Source organism: Humulus lupulus, chromosome 7 (assembly GCF_963169125.1).
Source record: "Humulus lupulus chromosome 7, drHumLupu1.1, whole genome shotgun sequence".
Lineage (NCBI taxonomy): Eukaryota > Viridiplantae > Streptophyta > Magnoliopsida > Rosales > Cannabaceae > Humulus > Humulus lupulus.
Genome location: NC_084799.1, coordinates 7,364,158 through 7,385,281, shown reverse-complemented (window position 1 = coordinate 7,385,281; position 21,124 = coordinate 7,364,158). Strand labels below are relative to the sequence as shown.

The window sequence follows — 21,124 nt, the reverse complement described above, 5'->3', positions numbered from 1 at the left end:
CAAGAATTATGAAGCTTCATCTAAAAATCAATTAGTGATTAGTGGAGTTACCCATATTCTTATTAATGGTTTAATAATCTTACACGTATTCCATGTGGGTCACCATACTCTAATATCCCCTCAAGATGGTAGTGATTTTTTGTTCACCAATCTTGAATCACCTGATCACAAGTAGTCATTTGTCAACTCGCTTATTTTATTAGATCTTAAGTGTCTTTTTGCACTATTTGGATCTCGAGTGTCTTATTGCACTATCCGTATGTCAAGTTTTTTTTTCAAATTAGCTTACTCTTTGGATCGGTATGGATCGAATGTCTGCTAGGGAATTGACTCATGATACCATGACAAGAATCAAAGGGTTCCATCTAAAAACTAATTGATGATTAGTGGAGTTACTCATATTCTTATTAATGGATCAATATTCTTACACTTATTTCATGTTGAACACCATACTCCAATAAATTTTGTTTACATACTTTTTGTCAAAAAAATTAGAAATAATTGCTGTTGAAATTTTAGTTAATGTTAAGTGTTTAATACGTTAATTTTTAATTAATGTGATTATTTATCTGGTTTATTTATTATAAAAACTTTAGAAATAATTGATGTGTTAATTTTGGTTGATGTTAGTTTCTAAGCTTTTGGAAAGTTTATTTTGCATCATACGATGTTTAATTTTAGAACATAAAGGAATATATATTGGTCTATATTATTGTTTTTTTAATTAGTAAATAATTTTAGTTAGTGTTAGTTTTTAGTTGTTGTTATGCTTTTTATGGTAATATTTAGTTTTTTGTCCAACATTAACATGTCAATTATTTTCATGTGGAACATTACTCTTTATTGGTAAACATCAACGTTTTCTAGAAATATCAACTTTCCAAGGTCAAATAATTGTAAAATTGAAAGATTTTTTTCTAAATGAAGACCGTATTGTTGAAAAAAAAAATAACTGTATAAATAATAAAAAAATTATTATAAAAAATATATTTTTTATTTTAAATTTCCAGTCAAAGGGGTCCAGCCTACTTGACTTAAGCGCACATCACAATTCATTCAAACCCAAGCAAGTATAAATATCCAGCTAGTACTTTCCAAAAAAAGAAAAAAATAATAAATAAATATCTAGCTATATATATAAATATATAAGAATTCGATTATAGTTACTTCAATTTAACCTCTGCCGGCGCAGCTTTTAGTGTTTTCGACCTATAAATAGTTTTCGGCATAATTTTTTTTTTTATCGGGTATATTGTAGTTATTTAGAGTATTCTGCAAATTTTCAAAAAATTCTAAATAATTTATAGGTCCGAAAATTAAGTTCAAACATATTGCACACATGATTAATTTTTTTTATGCGTGTAGAAAACAACACGTTCGAACTTAATTTTCGGTACTGTAAACTATTTTGAATTTTATGAAAATTTGTAGGATGCTCTAAATATCTACAATATATATAGTTATAAAAAAATTTGCGCCAAAAAATATTAACAGGTCAAGAAACACTGAAAATCCCACCGATAAGACTTAAAAGAAAATAACTATACAATAATTATCTTCTACATATATAAGTATACATCATTGCATATTACTCAAACGAAAAAGAAAAAAGAGTGTTTTTTGTAAGCCAAAAAATGATAGAGTGGGAAGATGTTTACAAGGTGGTGGAAGCCATGGCTCCACTGTACGTGGCCTTAATATTAGGTTATGGCTCAGTGAAATGGTGGAAGATTTTCAGCCCAGAGCAAGGTGGTGCTATAAATCGTTTCGCTTGTTTCTTCACTCTTCCTCTCTACACTTTCGATTTCACAGCCCACGTCGACCCTTTCCAGTGGAACTACCGCTTCATAGGCGCCGACGCTATATCGAAGACGATCATCGTGGTGGTGTTGGCCTTCTGGGCCAAGTTGAGTAGCAAAGACGACAGCCATGCAGTTGCTTGGTCCATAACAAGCTACTCTTTGTCCACTCTCACCAATTCTCTTGTCGTTGGAGTGCCTCTGATGAAAGCCATGTACGGTCAGATAGGCGTTGATATTGTCGTTCAGTCTTCGGTCGTACAATCCATCATTTGGATGACCCTTCTTTTGATTGTGCTCGAGTGTTATCGTAGTACATCAGAGATGGATGCTTCATCAAACGACGTGAAAAATAGTGTCGTTTGCGATTTGAATAATAATAAGGATTTGGAAAAAGACGTGGAGGAAGATAGTGGTGCTCGACAGTCTTATTGGTCGTTGATGAAGGTTGTGGGGTTGAAGTTGGTTGTGAATCCTAACTCTTATGCTGTTTATATTGGCCTCTTTTGGGCTATCATTGCTAGCAGGTATATATATATATATATTTATATAATATGTATAGTATTTAAAACTGCAATCCATGAAGATATGACTTTCATTTTTATATATATATTTTTTGTTTTTTTCAAATGAAAGGTTATTTAGACAGGCGTTGCTTATTTTATACAAAATGTCTACCATGACTAGGGTCACCAGTTAGAACGGTTCTAAATTTTGGAAAAATACTAATTTTTTTTTATACAAAAACTCTAAAATTTGGAAAACTACCATTTTGTATAAAAAGATCATATTTTACATTGAGCTTCCCATGTTTCAGGTTATTAATATTTTGCCAAACACCCAATTTATATATATATATATGTAACTTAATTGTATAATGGGCATAAATATTAATTTTTTGGAACATTGTGTAGGTGTGATATTACAATGCCAGGCATACTTGAAGGGTCCATTTCGATCATGGCCAAAGCTGGTGCAGGCACTGCCATGTTTAGTATGGGTACGTATATATATTTACTTGTAATTATATAATAAGTTATAATGATGAGTAATGTTAATTAATATGGATGTGCAGGGATATTCATGGCGTTGCAGAAAAAGATAATTGCATGTGGAGTGAAATTAACAGTGTTTGGAATGGTTTTGAGGTTTATCGCCGGACCGGCAGCTATGGCTATCGGATGTATTGCCGCCGGCTTGCATGGTGATGTTCTACGTGTAGCTATCGTTCAGGTACTAAATTGCATAATATAAATATATTAATAATGTTACATGCACTCAAAATATGCTTTCATTAATTATTACGTTCAGTGACAGTAAATCCTTATTTTAATAATGGTATGATATATTATTGTGTGTAATGTTTGAGTGTATATTTTAAGTACGCATATTATTTCATATATTAATGATACTTTAATTTATTAATAATAAGAAGAAGAACAATTACTCACCATTATGAGTATTTTCAAGAAAGTGTCAAATTAGTGATGCATTTCTAAAATTTAATTCAGTGCTTCAATAGTGTGCAATTTTTAATTATGTCAAATTTGACATAAAATATCAATTTTTATGTTAGGTTGAATTTGACATACTATAGTGACAAATAGTGTGTCAAAAATTATGTCAAATTTAATACATAATATAGTATGATATATATTTTGTATCACCATAATATTTTTTTATTTACTTATATGCCATTTTTTAATATTTTAGTATTATTTTTAATAATCGTCATTTAATGTTAGACATTTTACCTTATCATTTTATTATTATTATCTTTAACTATCATGAATAAAATATAAAGAATTTTTTTTTTATATTTTCAATAAATATCAAATGAGTCAAAGATTGATTTTTGCATCAATTTTTATAATTATGCATTGGAATATAGTGCTAAAAATTGCACAAAATATACTACATATTTGATTTTTTGTACCAAATATAACACAATAATTATTTTGTTTGGACTGATTTTCAGTAACATATTTTTGTGAGACTTTTTAGTAATTACTAAAAGTAAAAAAAAATCGTAATAGATTTGTTCAACTTTTAAAACATTGAAAACTAATTCAGAATAATTAAGTGGCGAAACCAAAGTGGCTTTGTTTATCATAGAATAAATTAATGTTCAAATAATAAAGATTATGAAAAAGGTTAAAGATGCGAAACAAAGTGGCTTCTTATTTCGATGAGCTGGCCATGGGTGCTTTGTCAGTGTTGCTTTCATTCAATCTGACTATATCTAAGTCAACTATGAGCAGTAGTAGTAGTAGTGTATTTTTCTTTTAATAATCGTTCTTTGATTTATATTTTTTTTATTTTTATTTAAACTATTTATTTTGACAAATTATTTTTTAAATTTTATATTTTAATAAATTAATTTTTAGATCTTTTATTTTGACAAATTACTTTTTAAATCTTATATTTTGTAAAATAATTCAAATAGAACCATAAACCTGATTTTGGTCAAAACTTTATCAACTGAAATCACAAATAATTTACCAAATTAACAATTTAGAATAAAACTAAATTCATTCTGTTTAAAAAATATATTGTTATATTTATTTTTTTTCTTCATCAAAATTGAGTTTAATGGTCTATTTGAACTATTTTACAAAATATATGGTCCAAAAATAAATTTTGTAAACTAATGGGTCCAAACAAGTAATCGAAAAAAATTCAGGGTCCAAAAAAATATAAATCCTTCGTTAATTAACACTTTATTAATTTTAGTTTTGGTATCATGACATATACATAATTTTTTTAATATTATAAGTTTGAATAGATTAATGTGTTTGTAAATGTTTTATTGAATTATAATAATATATTTATTGCAGTCAGCACTACCACAAGCGATTGCATCTTTTATTTTTGCCAAAGAATATGGGTTGCATGCAGAAGTAATTAGCACAGCGTAAGTTGGCTTAATTAATTAGATATTTATTCCCAAATTAAAAGTAAACAAATAATTTATTAATTGAAAGTTACTTATAAAACTTTTTCTTTATTATTTTGCAGGGTTATCTTTGGGACGATGGTGTCTGTTCCAGTTCTAATAGCTTTTTATATCGGTTTAGATTTAATACATTGGCGTTTTGTATAATTAACTTAATATGGTCAAATTCCATTTGTCACAATATTATTAAATAACCAAAAGGCTTGAACCTTTATTAATTTATAAGAGAACAAAATGATATAAATATATATATAGTCCTTTAGGTGGTTGACAATGTAGTTGTTATATTCAATGAAAATTCAAAACAATAATAATATAAGTAAACTAAGAATAAGAAGAAAAAAAAAAGTAAAAAGACAAATAATAAGAAGACAAATTCTCACACAATCAAAGTGTAGTGAGGATCATCAACTTGAACAAGGTTCAAGACCTTTGTCAAAAGGTTATTCTTGTTGCGATAATTTCAATGTGCAAGTATAAACAATCGTAGATAAGTAATAATAGATATATAAATAGAATTTCATCCCAAAGAGATTATTTATTAACTACTAATAATTAATTTTCTAATTCTATTTGGATAATAAATTCTAGATTCAAGAATATCAAGAACAGAAAAAAGAATTAACAAAACTAACAATTAACTAATAACATAAACAAATAAAAGCAAAATTAATTCAATTGATAAAAACCTAAAATATTTAATTTCGTTATCTATCCACCTTATTATTACTTCATCAATACAATTTTAATATTCTTTCTCTTATTGTGGTAGCAGATTTACTAATACAATCTAGAGTAAATGGCGGCTAAAATACCCAATATTTTTAAGATGTTATACTTTTATATCTAATCTTCTTTTTGGCGGTAAATATATTCAATGTCTTAAAAAATATTGCACTTTTATATCCAAGTTTTTTTTTGCGGTAAACATACTCAATGTTTTTTAAATGTTGCATTTTTATACCTATATTTTATTATTTTGATAAATGATAAGAAAGTGAAGGGAGAATATAGGATTTCAATTATTTTTAAAATTTTAAATTATTTTCTCTTTCTTATTCTTTCTCATAATAACTATTTTAAATTAAACATTAATAAATGTTTTATTAAAATTAATAAAAATGATTTAAAATAATTAAAAACTTATATATTTTCATCAATTTAAAATATAAGTTTTTTTTTAAAAAAAAAGTAAAGAAAAAAAATATCAATTTTAATTATTTTGATTAATTTTACTAATTTTTTTATTATTTTGAAAGTGAAAATAATTTGAAATTTTATAAATAACTAAAATCCTATATTTTTCATTCACTTTCTTATTATTTCTAAAAATAATTTCAAAAAATAGGTATAAAAGTGCAACATTTTAAAAATATTATGTATATTTACCGCAAAAAAAAGTTTGGGTATAAAAGTGTAATATTTTGAAGACATTGAGTATATTTACCTCTAAAAAAAATTGGGTATAAAAGTGCAACATTTTGAAAATATTAAGTATTTTAGCCGCCATTTACTATACAATCTATATTTATCAGGACATGTAAATCTTTTAACCTATATGCAAATTTTATACATTTATGTGATTAATTCCAAACATAAGGCAAGCATTAATAATAGAACTCCTAAAGCTACACAAACCATATAGGTACTCTCGTCCTATTACAAATTCTATGTCTATTCAACTCTCACCATTCAGATTTTGAATCGAATTCATAAACAATGCAAATAACGACGTTAAATTACTCACGTTCATTAAGCACAAACTGAATAGATCACAATGAAGAAAAAAAAATCATAGAAATTGCATTAACTAATAATAAAGTATCAAGAGACTACATTAAAACCCTAGAAAATAAAATTAGTTCATAACTAAATTCATAACATCCACTGATTCAGAAAATAACATAAAAAAAGAAATTAAAGAAGAAAAGAAGAAAAACTCTAATTCAACAATGAGTGCACATGCCGTAACTCTAATTCAAGCGAAGCGACCCTTCCATTTCTAGAATTTAGCATCATTTCTGACTTTGCATGTGCAGCAACTCTACTTACAAGCGCCACAACCCTATTGTCCAATATTTTTAACTCATATTTTGAACTACAGTTTTACTATTGTGGTCTCTCTAAGCATCCAAGAACAACCAATCATCAAACTATATACAAAAACCACCAAAATCATCCCTGTTTTAGTTCATTCTCCTTGCTCGGTAGCTCTCTTTTTGTTTTTCTCTCTGGTTGGTCGGAAGATTTATTCATATATTTTATATTAGTAAGATAATAATATATTGAACTTTTTGAAATACATTCACTCATTCTTTATTTCTTAAAAGAATATATATCATAAAAAATTCAAGTTGGTATCCACTGATTCTTTATTTCTTAAAAGAATATCATAAAAAAATTATTTTGTATACATGTTGAGTTTTACCTTAATCCTATCAAAATTATAATAAACAATTAACCTTATAAAACTCATATATTATAATAAATAATTAGTATATTAAAGTTGTGATAGGGGTATAAGAAAATATAAAGAAAGTTGATAGATTTTTATAGAAGAATTTTCTTTTAAAAAAATATGACGTTATTCCATGTGGTTTTAAATAAAATAGACTCGGATGGTCAATAACAATTTATTGTTTTATTATTAACATTCTTATATGAGAAACGGAAGCTGGGAAAAACAGAGCAAAGTTTCCATCATTCCCTTTACTTTATTACATCATAAGATATTGAAAAAGCATTATTTTAGCCTCCTATCTAATTGTTTTCTAATCCAATGAGTTCAAAACCAAGGTTTTTAGTGTAAGTTTTAGCTTTAAGTTGACTTACTGTCCATTATTGTAGTTATTTTTCCTGGAAAATGTCACATTAAAATGTCTTATTCTGCTTTAACTTATGCTATACTCTGCAGCGAACATGATGTTTATTAGATTAAATTATTATACACAGTATATTTTATATTAATATTGTTGCTTATTGGCCAAGTAATTGAATTTCAAGATAAAGATTATGAGTAAATCTACAGGTAATACTATTGTCTTCTAATCAATTTTTGATGGTATTTTACTACTGCCCACTGGTTCAACTTCTCCAATTTGGCATATATAAGATGCTTTAGCTGAAGGTATACGATATCATCAACCTCAATTCTTTGAAAAAGACAACTTAAATAAGTTGGATTAGTAATATTTTGAAGCTTGTAACTATGGCAGTGGAGAATGACTTGAATAGCAATACAAATGGGTTTGTTCAAGTCTCTGAGGAAGAGACTAAAGAAGATAATAAGAAAACCAAAACTGTGGCGTTTCACAAGCTGTTCTCATTTGCAGACTCCATAGATGTTTACTTGATGATAATAGGCACTTTAGGTGCCATAGGAAACGGTTTGTGCATGCCCATAATGACGATTCTGTTTGGTCAATTGACTGATGCTTTTGGAAATAATAGCCAAAACAACAAACACACTATTGTTCATGATGTTTCCAAGGTAACAAAAGACTAAAATCTTATATGCCTTACTATATGCAGATGTTATATATTGATTATTTTTGCTAAATTTATATCAGGTTTCTCTTAAATTTGTTTACTTGGCAATGGGAGCTGGGGTTGCAGCATTCCTCCGTAAGCACTTTCATGCTCAAAACCACTTCAAATCTGTTTTATGCCTAACTCATTTTTCTGTGTTGTTTAGAGGTGGCTTGTTGGATGGCCACAGGGGAGAGACAAGCTGCCAGAATAAGGAGTTTGTATCTGAAAACTATATTGAGACAAGATATAGCTTTCTTTGATAAGGAGACGAACACCGGCGAAATTGTTGGGAGAATGTCTGGTGACACTGTTTTGATCCAAGATGCAATGGGAGAGAAGGTACTTACTTAACTACTGAAACAATTAAAAAATGTGCATGGCTTTTTAGGGGCTATATAAATAGTATGTTTTGCAGGTAGGGAAGTTTATACAACTTGTATCGACATTCTTTGGAGGAATTGTGATTGCTTTGATTAGAGGGTGGCTTCTAACTCTTGTCTTGGCATCCTCTATTCCACTTCTTGTCGCGGCAGGCGCTGTTATGTCTATCGTCTTCTCTAAAATGGCATCTCGTGGACAAACTGCTTATGCCAAAGCAGCAAACGTAGTTGATCAAACAATCAGCTCAATAAGAACTGTATGTATTTTCTCAATAAATGTCTTTACATACTTTACTATTTCTCAAAGTTTCAGAATTTATGTATCCGTGTTTCTTTCTTTCTTTCTTTTGCTTAATCTAGGTTGCATCATTTACTGGAGAAGAGCAAGCTATTTCCAATTACAAGAAGTTTCTTGTGAATGCTTACAGATCAGGTGTTCATGAAGGCTTGGTTGCTGGATTGGGCCTTGGCATGGTAATGCTAGTCATGTTATGCAGTTATGCTTTGGCTGTATGGTATGGTGCAAAGCTGATATTGGAGAAAGGCTACACTGGTGGTGCGGTAGTGAATGTGATTATTGCTGTGTTGACTGGTTCTATGTGAGTTTATTCACTCATTTCATATGTTATTTAACAAAACCAATTGGTATGCTATGAAGACTGAATTTTACAAATATATGCAAATATCTCAGGTCTCTAGGACAGGCTTCTCCCTGCATAAGTGCATTTGCTACTGGTCGAGCTGCAGCCTTTAAGATGTTTGAAACAATCGAAAGGAAGCCAAAGATAGACGCTTATGACACAAAAGGAATTGTATTGGATGACATTTGTGGAGACATAGAGCTAAGAGAAGTTTATTTTAGTTATCCAACAAGATTGAATGATCAAATTCTTGATGGATTCAGTCTCAGTATCCCTAGTGGAACAAGTGTAGCAATGGTTGGTGAAAGTGGGAGCGGAAAGTCAACGGTGATTAGTCTGATAGAGAGATTCTATGATCCACAGGCTGGTGAGATTCTAATAGATGGCATCAATCTCAAAGACTTTCAGCAGAAATGGATAAGGGGGAAGATTGGCCTTGTAAGCCAAGAACCAATTTTGTTTTCATGTAGTATTCTTGATAACATCTTGTATGGAAAGGATGGTGCTTCTATGGAAGAGATTAAAGCTGCTGTCAAACTTGCTAATGCTTATACTTTCATAGATAAATTGCCTCAGGTTCTGAGTAATTTCAAATGTTTTTATTTTTTTCATTGTCATCAGATTATGTTCTTTTGAAATAAAGTTTATACCAACTATTGAGTTTGTTTCAGGGACTGGAAACCATGGTTGGTGAGCATGGAACTCAGCTTTCTGGTGGACAAAAGCAAAGGATTGCCATAGCAAGAGCGCTTGTTAAAGGTCCAAGGATATTACTTCTAGATGAAGCCACTAGTGCCCTTGATGTAGAGTCTGAGAAGATAGTGCAAGAGGCATTAGACCAAATAATGCTGAACAGAACTACTGTGATTGTTGCCCATCGTTTGAGCACAATAAAGAATGCTGATCAAATCGCGGTCATTCATCAAGGAAAGATCATTGAAAAAGGTTTAGTAACAGTTATAGCTAAATAATATTCTGTCTACATTCTTAACTATATTATTAGTTTGTCAAAGCCATAACATTCTTGGCTTCAAGTAATTGTTCAACTAAATACTTTCATGGCTTGATTCGCCAACCAGGGCTGCACTCAGAACTAATCATGGATCCTAATGGGGCATACTCTCACCTTATTCGATTACAAAAAGTCAACTCAATTGATAACAGCGGATTATCTAAAATGTTAACCAAAAAGACATCATTGGAACGGTCAATAAGTAATGGGTCATCAGGAGCAGGAAACAGCAGTCGCCATTCTTTCAATGTGTCATCTGGTTTTCCCACAGGACTAGATGTAGTAGACAATTCAACACAAGAACCAGTCTTAGAACTAAATCCAACTACTGAACCACCTCCAAAAGTTCCAATTTATCGCCTTGCTCTTCTCAACAAGCCAGAGATTCTAGTGATTATGCTTGGAACACTAGCTGCAATAGCCGATGGTGTCATACTTCCAATGCTTGGTTTAATCATCTCTAGTTCAATAAAAACTTTATACGAACCGCCTGAGGAACTAAAAAAGGATTCCAAATTTTGGGCACTCATGTATGCAATCCTTGGCCTTGCATCACTGCTGGTCATTCCAACAAGTTCAGGCCTTTTTGCTGTGGCAGGCTGCAAGTTAATCCAACGTATCAGATTGATGTGTTTCAAGAAAGTGGTGTACATGGAGATTGGGTGGTTCGATGAATCTGAGAACTCGAGTGGCATGATTGGTGCAAGGCTTTCGACCAATGCAGCCTCAGTGAGGGCCTTAGTTGGAGACACACTTGCTCAAGTTGTTCAAAACCTTGCATCTGCAGTGGCCGGATTGCTCATTGCTTTCCTCGCATGTTGGAGACTAGCTTTTATTGTCCTCGTGTTGTTCCCACTTATTGGAGTGACTGGATATTTTCAACTGAAGTTCATGCAAGGATTCAGCTCAGATGCAAAGGTTTGTTCTAGAACTGTTTTACTACTTTAGTATTATGCTAATGCACAGCATGTGACGAAAATGAAATGGGATCAACTTTGATTGTTAAGGAAAATTGAGTCACTCAACTACCCTTTTGTACAAACTAATAGAATTTTTGGCTGGTTTCAGAATATGTACGAAGAAGCAAGTCAGATAGCTAAGGATGCAGTTGGCAGTATAAGAACAGTGGCATCTTTTTGTGCAGAAGAGAAAACTATGAAACTATACAAGAAGAAATGTGAAGGTCCTATGAAAACTGGGATAAAGCAAAGCTTGATCAGTGGAATAGGATTTGGTTTGTCTTTCTTCTTAATGTTTTGTGTCTATGCAACTAGTTTCTATGCAGGAGCACACTTTGTTGCAGATGGAAAAGCATCAATGTCGGGAGTTTTTCGAGTAACTACTAACCTTTCCCAGAAAACAAATCTCTTTAATTATTACCTCTACACTAGAACATACTCAAAACATATTATCATTTCCAGGTCTTCTTTGCTCTTACCATGGCTGCAATGGCAATATCTCAATCAAGCTCCTTACTTCCTGATTCTACCAAAGCCAACACTGCTGCAGCTTCAGTATTCGCCATTTTAGACCGCAAGTCAAAAATCGATTCCAGTGATGAATCTGGAATGATATTGGATAATGTAGTAGGAGAAATTGAGCTTCATAATGTGAGCTTTAGGTATCCATCTAGACCAGATGTTCATATTTTTCAAGACCTCAGTTTGACCATTCATTCAGGGAAGGTAAGAAAAAAACAACACTTATGGTCAAAGACTTAGAATTAATTGATAGTAACTTACATGGTTGTATAATTTGTTTGATCTTTTCAGAGAGTTGCTTTGGTTGGAGAAAGTGGGAGTGGGAAATCTACTATAATATCTTTGTTGCAAAGGTTTTATGATCCTTGTTCAGGGTGTATTAGACTTGATGGTATTGAAATTCAGAAGCTGAAACTCAAGTGGTTGAGGCAGCAAATGGGAGTAGTGAGTCAAGAACCAGTTTTGTTCAATGACACAATTCGTGCCAACATTGCCTATGGAAAAGAAGGAACTGCAACTGAGGCAGAAATCATGGCTGCAGCAGAGTTGGCCAATGCGCACATATTCATTAGTGCATTACAAAAGGTTCTTAATCTCAATACAGAAAATTAAATTTTGCTCTTTTTAGTTTTAGAGTGATTTTTAAAAAAAAATTAATTATACACAATAATATCTAGAAAATTTTTGAGAGTATATAATATAAGATAACTCTTTGGTAGGGGCACAGAATTGTAGGACGTTTTCTATTTCCAATATTTGAAAAAAATTATAACTCAATTGCATGCGTGACTAAATTTTTTTATAAACGTGGAAAACAGGCAGTTTGAACTCTGATTTTAGCATTGTATATTATTCAAAATTTCCTGAAAATTGGTGTTATGTTTGCTATAATTATAATATACATTGTCATGAAAAAACAATTGGTATATAATTTTTTCAAATACCAAAAATAAAAAATACCTTATGGTTAGAGTATTTTATATGCCCCTATTGTAGAATTATCCTATAATATAAAGTGAAATACTAAATTAACCCATCATTAATTCATTATAAGTTTTGTTTAAAAAAAATTAAGAACTAATTAATGCTTTTCAAAATAATGGAGCTGATTGCAGACAAAGTTTTGTTATTTGCAAATCTAGTCATTGATTTATTTTTATTTTTGCAATCAAGATTTTGAGTTTTAAAAATGGTGGCAACTAGTTAATTAACGATTTTTTTATGTGAATATTTTTTTTTTTTAAATTCCAATACAATATTATGCCTTTAAAAAAAATTATTTTTGAGAGTGTATAATGTATATAAAAAAATACTAATTATTTCCAGAAAAATATTAAAATTTTGACAAAAAATTAACATCAAAGATTTAATTGATGTTGCTTTTAGAATTGATAAAGAAAATATCAAGATTATACTATTAAACCAAAGAAAAAGAGTATTTATGATGAAAATTCTTTTTTGGTTTCGGGTTTGGGTAATTTTGATATATATATATTTATATATATATATATATTTAAAAAAACAGGGTTATGATAGCATGGTGGGAGAGAGAGGAGTACAATTGTCAGGTGGGCAGAAGCAAAGGGTAGCCATCGCACGTGCAATGATGAAAAGCCCAAAGATATTACTATTGGACGAGGCCACCAGTGCACTAGATAGTGAATCCGAAAGATCAGTCCAAGATGCATTGGACCGGGCCATGGTGGGCCGGACCACAGTCATTGTGGCCCATAGGCTGTCCACAATCAAGAACGCTAATACAATTGCAGTCCTTAAACATGGGATTATCATTGAGAAAGGGAACCACCACACTTTGATGAATATCAACCATGGATTCTATGCCTCTTTAATGGCTCTTCACTTAAATACTTCTTAGTACCTTGTTTTTACCACTACCATTAGTGAAAATAAAATTAAGAGAAACTTATATCCATTGTCTTTTTTTGAAATAAATCTTATTTTTACCCTTTTTGTTAAAAAAAAATCTCTTTTACGATTTTTTTTTCGGTTCTAATATATGTGGGTATATGTGTAGTGGATTTTTTTTAAGGAATATGCGTAATAGAGTTTTTCGATATTATTTTTGTAATAAAAATACTTGAAAAATATTCTAGAAATATTAAAAAGAAAAAATTTAAATATTATAAAAAAATTAGGGTTTATATTTTTTTGACTATGTATTTTGATAAATTATTTTTAGACTTGTATTTTATAAAATAGTTCAAATAGATCCCAAAATCTAATTTTAATAAAAAAAAAATTAGGTAAATTACAAATAATTTATCAAATTAATAACTCATAATAAAAGCACAACAATTTTGCCTATAATTGTATTTTGTTATATTCAATTTTGTGTTCATCAAAATCGAGTTTAAGTATCTATTTGAACTATTTTACAAAATATAAAGTCCAAAAATAATTTATTAAAACACAAGATACAAACAATTAATGAAACAAAACCCTGTGTTAAAAACGTATAAACCCAAAACAAACAATAGCATGTTGTTTAAAAAATTTCTAAAATCAAACATATATGTTATGTTTTTTATATGGGTGTTTATGTTTTTTTAGACCCTGTGTTTCGGCTTATTATCTGTCTGAACCCTATGTTTTAAAAAATTACTTGTTGGACCGTGTGTTTTGTAAAATAGTTCAAATAGACTCTTAAACCCGACTTCGATCAAAGTTTTTTGAATTAAAACCACAAATAATTCATCAAATTAATAACTCAAAACAAAAATACAATCATTCTGCCTAAGAACTATGTTGTAATATTCAATTTTTTGTTCATCAAAATCAGGTTTATGAGCCTATTTGAACTATTTTATAAAATACAGGGTCCAAAAAATAATTTGTCAAAACATAGGGTCCAAACAGATAATGAAGCAAAACACAGGGTCTAAAACAATATAACCTCTTTCTAAATTGATTTGTATATATATATATTCTCTTTTATAGCTATTGCTTTTACCTTTTTCCTTTCAGATATTTTCTCTTTCATCATGGAGATTTTTTATTTTCTGGCGTGCATGGAAAGAAAAGAATCCAACTTTATACTTCTTTAAGCCAAATATATTATGCCCATTTTGTTTTTGGCTACTTGATCAATTATAGTGGAAAAAATTTCACAGGTACCAGAGCAGTCATTAATCTCTGCATACATTAATTACTATGTGGGCATAATATGCATTCTTATGTTATTGTAATATATGTGAATGGATGGATGTAGGTATGATTGTTGTTTATTCTTAAGGGTCGTTAATTATATGGTGTTTTGGGTTTAGGAAATGTTCTTAAAATTCTAGATGAAAAATGTAAGCCATTTTGAGGCATAGGAATTTTTTGTAATTTAAGTTTCTGCGTTAAATTATTTGAAAAGATTATGTAAGGCCGAGCCCCGGGTTCCGTGCCCCGAAGCCCGAGCCTCACCCAGCCGCACCCTTGAGTGCCCAGCCCCTGCGTGCTGCCTGCCCAGCACGCCCCCCTGCGCCTGCTGCTACTGCACCCAGCCGCGTGTGGCGTGCTCCCCTTTGGCAACACCCACATGGGGCCATTTTGTAAGTGAGCATGCATTTGTACTTGATCATTAGTTAAGTCTTCCACCAAGCAACCTCATGGGATAGGGTAGTGGCAGTTTTGTAATTATGCATATGTCTCCCAGACAAAAATCATATATGTTACTGGGAAGACCTTATTTCCCTAGAAGGCTCCTTAGGGGTAGGTGACCTAGTGACTTAGGGAAGCACCATGGCCATCAGCAGAAAGGGGCCAAATGTAACGCCGCAACTCCAGGGACCGCTACAGTGCACATTGCAAACAGTGCTAAACTCGCTAATCGAGTCGTTTGGTCATAAACGTGTAACTAAGTGTGATTAGCGGTTTAGGGGTTAAAAGCTTTGGTTAAGATATAACGTTTCACTAGCACGTTTACTGTATACATTGGGATCCCAAAAATATAATTTCAGAGTTTATTACAAGAAAGTGTTTACAACAGGCCGTTCTAAGCGGCAAAACAGGGTTCATCCCTAGTTCCACTTTCAAACCTCGCCCAAGTATTGGTCGAGCAGCTGCATATGTACACGTCATCACCTAAGCTCTCAAACTCAAGGATGGTCCAGCTTCCTTTTGCCTTTACCTGCACCACAAAGCACCCGTGAGCCGAAGCCCAGCAAGAAAACTCATATGCTCATAAACAGTCATATCATGATACCAAATCATATCTGGCATGCCTAGCATTCATAGCTCTATTCAGCATGCAAGTGAATTCAAACAGATGCTGGGGTATCCAGGATAAGAAGTCCTGGTCTTCTGATTGGAGGACTATCAAGTCAATCCTAATCAGATGAGTGTCGTAACACTAGAGGTTCTGATAAACCATGCTGAGTGTGTTGTGTAAAATCGATACGCAAGTGCACGTAATCGTAACAAGTAATAAAGAGTAAGTGAGATCGTTCCCACGAGGACTGTATACTAAGTACCCAAACTTAATTCCTATTTCTATTTGGCTAACAATAATTAAGTCACAAGAATCAACTAAAAATTGTAAAACAAAAATCTAAAATTAACTTCAATAACTGAAAACAAATATCGTTACGAAAATTCAATGGATTAAAAACTAGGGCAATTAATTTCATCAACCATCCTCTTTAATTCTCCTTAACATAAATCTTACTATTCAATTATTCTCTTGTGATAGCAGGTCAACAATAATAACTTATATTCGTACTAGGATATATAAGTCTCAATCTTATGCAAATTTTCTACATCTCTGTGATAAATAAACATAAGATAGGCATTAAGATTAACAACCCTAAAACTACACAGACCACACAGGCACTCTCGTCCTAATATGGAATCTATGTTTATTCAATTACAGCATATTCAATTCTCACTTTTCAGATTTCGAATCAAAATCATATATTTCATGTTGCTGGTGATCAATCATTCACAAGCATTAGAATCAAATTGAATAAATCACAAGATAAAATTGAAATCATAAAACTTGCATTAATTTAAAATAAAGGTTCAGGAGAATCCATTAAAACCCTAGACTAATAGTTTAGTTCATGATTAAATCCATAATAACCATAGGAGAAATTAAAAGCATCCAAAATACAGAAATTTAAAGTAGAAAAGAAGAAAAACTGTGATGAATTCTTCAAGTCCGCTCGCAATCCTCTATCATGTGCCTCAGCCGTCTCCTTAGGTCAATCCCCCCTCAGTCGCACACTATGCTTCTTTAAAAACCCCTCTCAATTCTCTCGTGGAAAAGACCCAATTGCCCATCTAGAAGTGATTAACTTGGTGAAAAATCGTAACCCAGCGCTGTAGCGCTGTCATTGTAGCGCTATAGCGCTATAGTCAGAAACTGAAATGGGGAAAATCTGGGCACCAGCGCTGTAGCGCTAAAGTCAGAAACCACCTCCTGAAAACTACGTCCAAGCGCTGTAGCGCTCATGTTGCAGCGCTGTAGCGCTGAAGTCAGAAACGAGCTTCTTCAAAGTTTCTTCCTAGCGCTATGGCGCTTCCTTAGTAGCGCTGTAGTGCTACTTACAGAACCATCAAAATTCACAATTCTGTCCCAAATTTATTCCACTTTTGCTCCTTTTCATTATTTGTATCGCTTAACATTAATCACCCTGAAACAAGAACAAACGAGCATAATTCCGAAATAACATAGTCCTAACTAATGAAAAATAGCCTAAAAACTAAGACCATAAACGAGCCTAAAACTCGTTTATCAAACTCCCCCAAACTAAATCTTTACTCGCCCTCGAGTAAATACTAAGTTAAACTAACAAAACAAAACAAAATAAACACAAACGAACAAGCTAAACCATCATTACCATCTACACTACTTTGCCAAAGCTCATGAAATCTCAATTGCAATAATAGTAACCAGAATTTCAACTCAATTGCCTTAAAGTCCAATTTAATAAGTTCAATTAGGGAAATCAATAATATATCACGAAAATAACAACAACACTTGGACTCTAACATATGCGCTCAACTCATTCCAAACAATTCCACAAACCAACTCTTCAATATGCTTGCATTACTTGACCTTCTCCACTAATGTCAATAACATGTGTTTTGAAATCAAAAGGACTTTCATAGGTTATAGCTAGGCTTAGACAGGGGTAGATAAAATTGTCATTTAAGCTCAATCGTTACCATAAGCATAAAACCTTAAAACCAACTCGTTTTTCTTTACCACACCAAAAATCACCCTTTTATAAAATTAGAGAGAGATTACAACACTTTTCATTTTCTCTGTGTTTTTTTTTTTTTTTTTTTTTTTTTGAATCACACTCCCCCAAACTAAAGATTTTCCATATCTATATATAATCGAGGAGTGTGACAAAGAGATTTTTTTTTTTTTTTTAATTTTCTAGAAGACTTCTCTCTCTCTTCTTTTGGTACAATCATACTACATTCCTTACTATTTTTCATTCTTCTTTCCCATAGATTATATGCTTATGATAACAAAGGAAAACAAAATAATGACGTTAGGAAATTTAGGCTTAAATAGTATAATCAAGAATAAAAACCAAGTTAAAGCTCAAAAAGGGTGACTAAGGATAATTAAATAAAGGTTGGCTTGAAAGGCACAATCGATCCAATAAAATTGCCTAAATCACTTTTCTAAACACATGTCATCAAGGATTTCGCCTCAAAGGCCAAACAATGCAAGTTCTATCGAATTCAAATTGTCATACCACCAACCCTAGTCCAACATATATAATAAACTCCAAAATGTTGCATTTTCAAAACATATTAAAAATTTCCCACAAAACCTTTAAATTAAACTCTAAACCAATTGAACCAAGCACACAGTTGAATTCAATTTCCTTTTCATGAGCAAAAACAAAGCAGCAACACACACGAATGATGGTTTAACAATTACACTACACAACACAGAAAATCAAACAAAAGACTAACAAAACAAAAACAAAACAAAACAAGCTCTCCCCCAAACTAAATATGCACATTGTCCCCAATGTGATAAAGAAAAGAACAAGGGAAGAGAACTTACCTGACCAGCCACATCAGTATGGCGGTGGTGGTGGATGGAAAGAAGGACCTTCGAAAGGCTGAGATTGCGGAGGTTCAGGTGCAGGAAAACCAGCAAAGGACGGGGCTGGCTGATAACTCTACAAAATAGAGTTATTTTACCACTTTTTATGTGCTAATTGTTGTTTAGTTCTTGAGTTTTTAATTAACTTATTTAGTTTTTATGTAATTTTTAATTTATTAGTCTTATTGTAGTTTTCTTGGTTTTTATATGTTTTTATAGATACTTTATTATAATATGTTGTAATTTAATTATTTGAAATTTGTGTTGTTAGATTATAAGTTTAAAAAAAAATTGTTATTTTATTGATCTTAATTGCCAAAGTAAATTAAATTTTAATTAGTATTTTCATGGACTTAATATGAGTTATTTTACAATTGAAAATATGTGATTCTAATTTAATGTTTACTTATTTTGTAGATAAATTGTTGCATTTTTTTGCTCTTGAAAAGAGAAGAAAAAGTGTTAGTTTTGAAAGAAAAGAAAGAAAAATTGATGTTTTTGAGGAAAGGCCCAAAGCCTCAGGCCCACAGCCCCCTGGCCCATCTCCTTCAGCTAGTTGCTCCCAGCGCGCCACGTGTCAAGCTGAAGCCTTCCCTCCTTCACTTCACGTTCAGCCATGCCTCCTGATCCCTTAGCTGCATCAAAATGATTAATTCAGCCTTCACATGCACACAAAGCAGCTTCATTCCTTCATAGCCAACAAGCCACCGTGGGCCTGTCAACCGGCCCAAGTACCCAGCCCAAACCGTGGGCTTGCCACCAACGCCTGCTGCCTTTTCCGTACGGCCCAGCAGCTCCACGCCTGGCACAAACAGCCCAGCCGCCTGCCTTCAATCAGCCTCTTGAGCCCATAAAATTGCATTTTGTCCCCTATGACAAAAATGCTACATTTTTACCCATTTTCTACACACTTTTTACCCCAAAATCATCATCACTCCTACAATTTACCTCTATTTACCATATTATTATTAATTTAATCAATTTACTTAATTTAAATTGATTATTTTAATAATCTCATTTTGGCTATAAATAAGGGTTTTGAAGACTATTTTGGGGTGCTTAATGTTTTGGTTACCATCTTTTTCTCTCATTTTCTCTCTACCTTTCTCTCTTCCATTTGGGTTTTTTCAAGAGCATTTTGCAAGTATGTATGTCTTTTATTTTGTAATTTCTACTCTAGTTATGTGCTTCTAATCTTTTTCATAAGATTATTAAGATCATGATGAAGCAACTTGTAACTAGGTAATGTTTATGTTGTATGTTGATTTCCCTTGTAATACAACAAAGTTTATGGGTTTTTCTTCTACATATATTTCTTTCATCTTAAATATCTTGTATTTTAGATTGTTAGAACATATTTACACCTTGTTCTTCATTAGTGCATAAACATAATATTCTTTGTGTAAGATGTGTCATTAAATTGTACACATCCATGCTTAGAACAAAAATATTATGTTTTGCCTTATAAGTAATGTTCATTGATTTATTTGTTATTTCATTAGATTGATTTACACTAAATGCTTTGAAATTATAATTTTGAAAAGTGAAGAAAAATCCTATCTTTTTATAAGAAATTTGTGCTTAAAATTATAAATCTTTTTGGAAAATGATAGTTTAAATTATTTTAACTATCACTAAAACTTGGGAATCAATATACTAATAAATATTATTAAACTTACATTTTGTGGATTCTAGTATCTTAATAATCTTTTCTTTTAACACTTATTTTCAACTCATTATTGCTTTATTTTTATTCTCTTAAATAGCTTTATTTTTCAATCTTTTATTTTATGTTCATAATATTAAAACTCATCAATCTTTGGAGGTAGGTTAGAATTTATTATTTTTGATTTAAAATAGTTTCATTTTCGATTTTAGACAACTCTTTTGGGTTCGACATCCTTGCTTACACGGTCACTTTCTATATGGACGATTCGTGCGCTTGCGATATATAAATTTTTAAACATACCCGTTTTGGGTCCATCACTGGCGGAGGATGGTAAAACGGAGAGTACGGTGGATAAAGTGGAGGTGAAGCAAAATACGTGCGATCTGAATCATCTAGCGACCAGCGGTTCACCAAATTGTTTAATTGAGCCACATGACTCACTTCATAATCATACCGCTGGCCCAAGTACTGATTCATCATATGCTGCTGCTGAACCACATATTGATTCTGTTGGATTAGATAGTCCAACTTCTCATTAACTTGCTGCAAGCTTGAATTGCTGCCGCCACCCAATAAA

General features: G+C 31.6%; 2 protein-coding genes across 2 annotated transcripts; both read left to right on the top strand.

The window, feature by feature from the left end:
* The first annotated feature begins 1,626 nt into the window (after positions 1–1,626).
* Positions 1,627–4,902, top strand: LOC133791308 (auxin efflux carrier component 5-like). The gene is made up of 5 exons (XM_062229234.1): positions 1,627–2,326; positions 2,714–2,799; positions 2,875–3,032; positions 4,637–4,713; positions 4,818–4,902. The coding sequence occupies exons 1-5, from the start codon at positions 1,635–1,637 to the stop codon at positions 4,900–4,902; spliced, it is 1,098 nt and encodes a 365-aa protein (XP_062085218.1). The 5' UTR covers positions 1,627–1,634.
* A 3,001-nt stretch (positions 4,903–7,903) lies between these two features.
* Positions 7,904–13,676, top strand: LOC133790541 (ABC transporter B family member 4-like). Its single transcript, XM_062228202.1, has 12 exons — positions 7,904–8,245; positions 8,325–8,379; positions 8,450–8,625; positions 8,702–8,923; positions 9,027–9,265; positions 9,358–9,883; positions 9,979–10,252; positions 10,387–11,237; positions 11,388–11,654; positions 11,741–12,004; positions 12,092–12,385; positions 13,326–13,676. The coding sequence occupies exons 1-12, from the start codon at positions 7,964–7,966 to the stop codon at positions 13,674–13,676; spliced, it is 3,801 nt and encodes a 1,266-aa protein (XP_062084186.1). The 5' UTR covers positions 7,904–7,963.
* Positions 13,677–21,124: the final 7,448 nt, after the last annotated feature.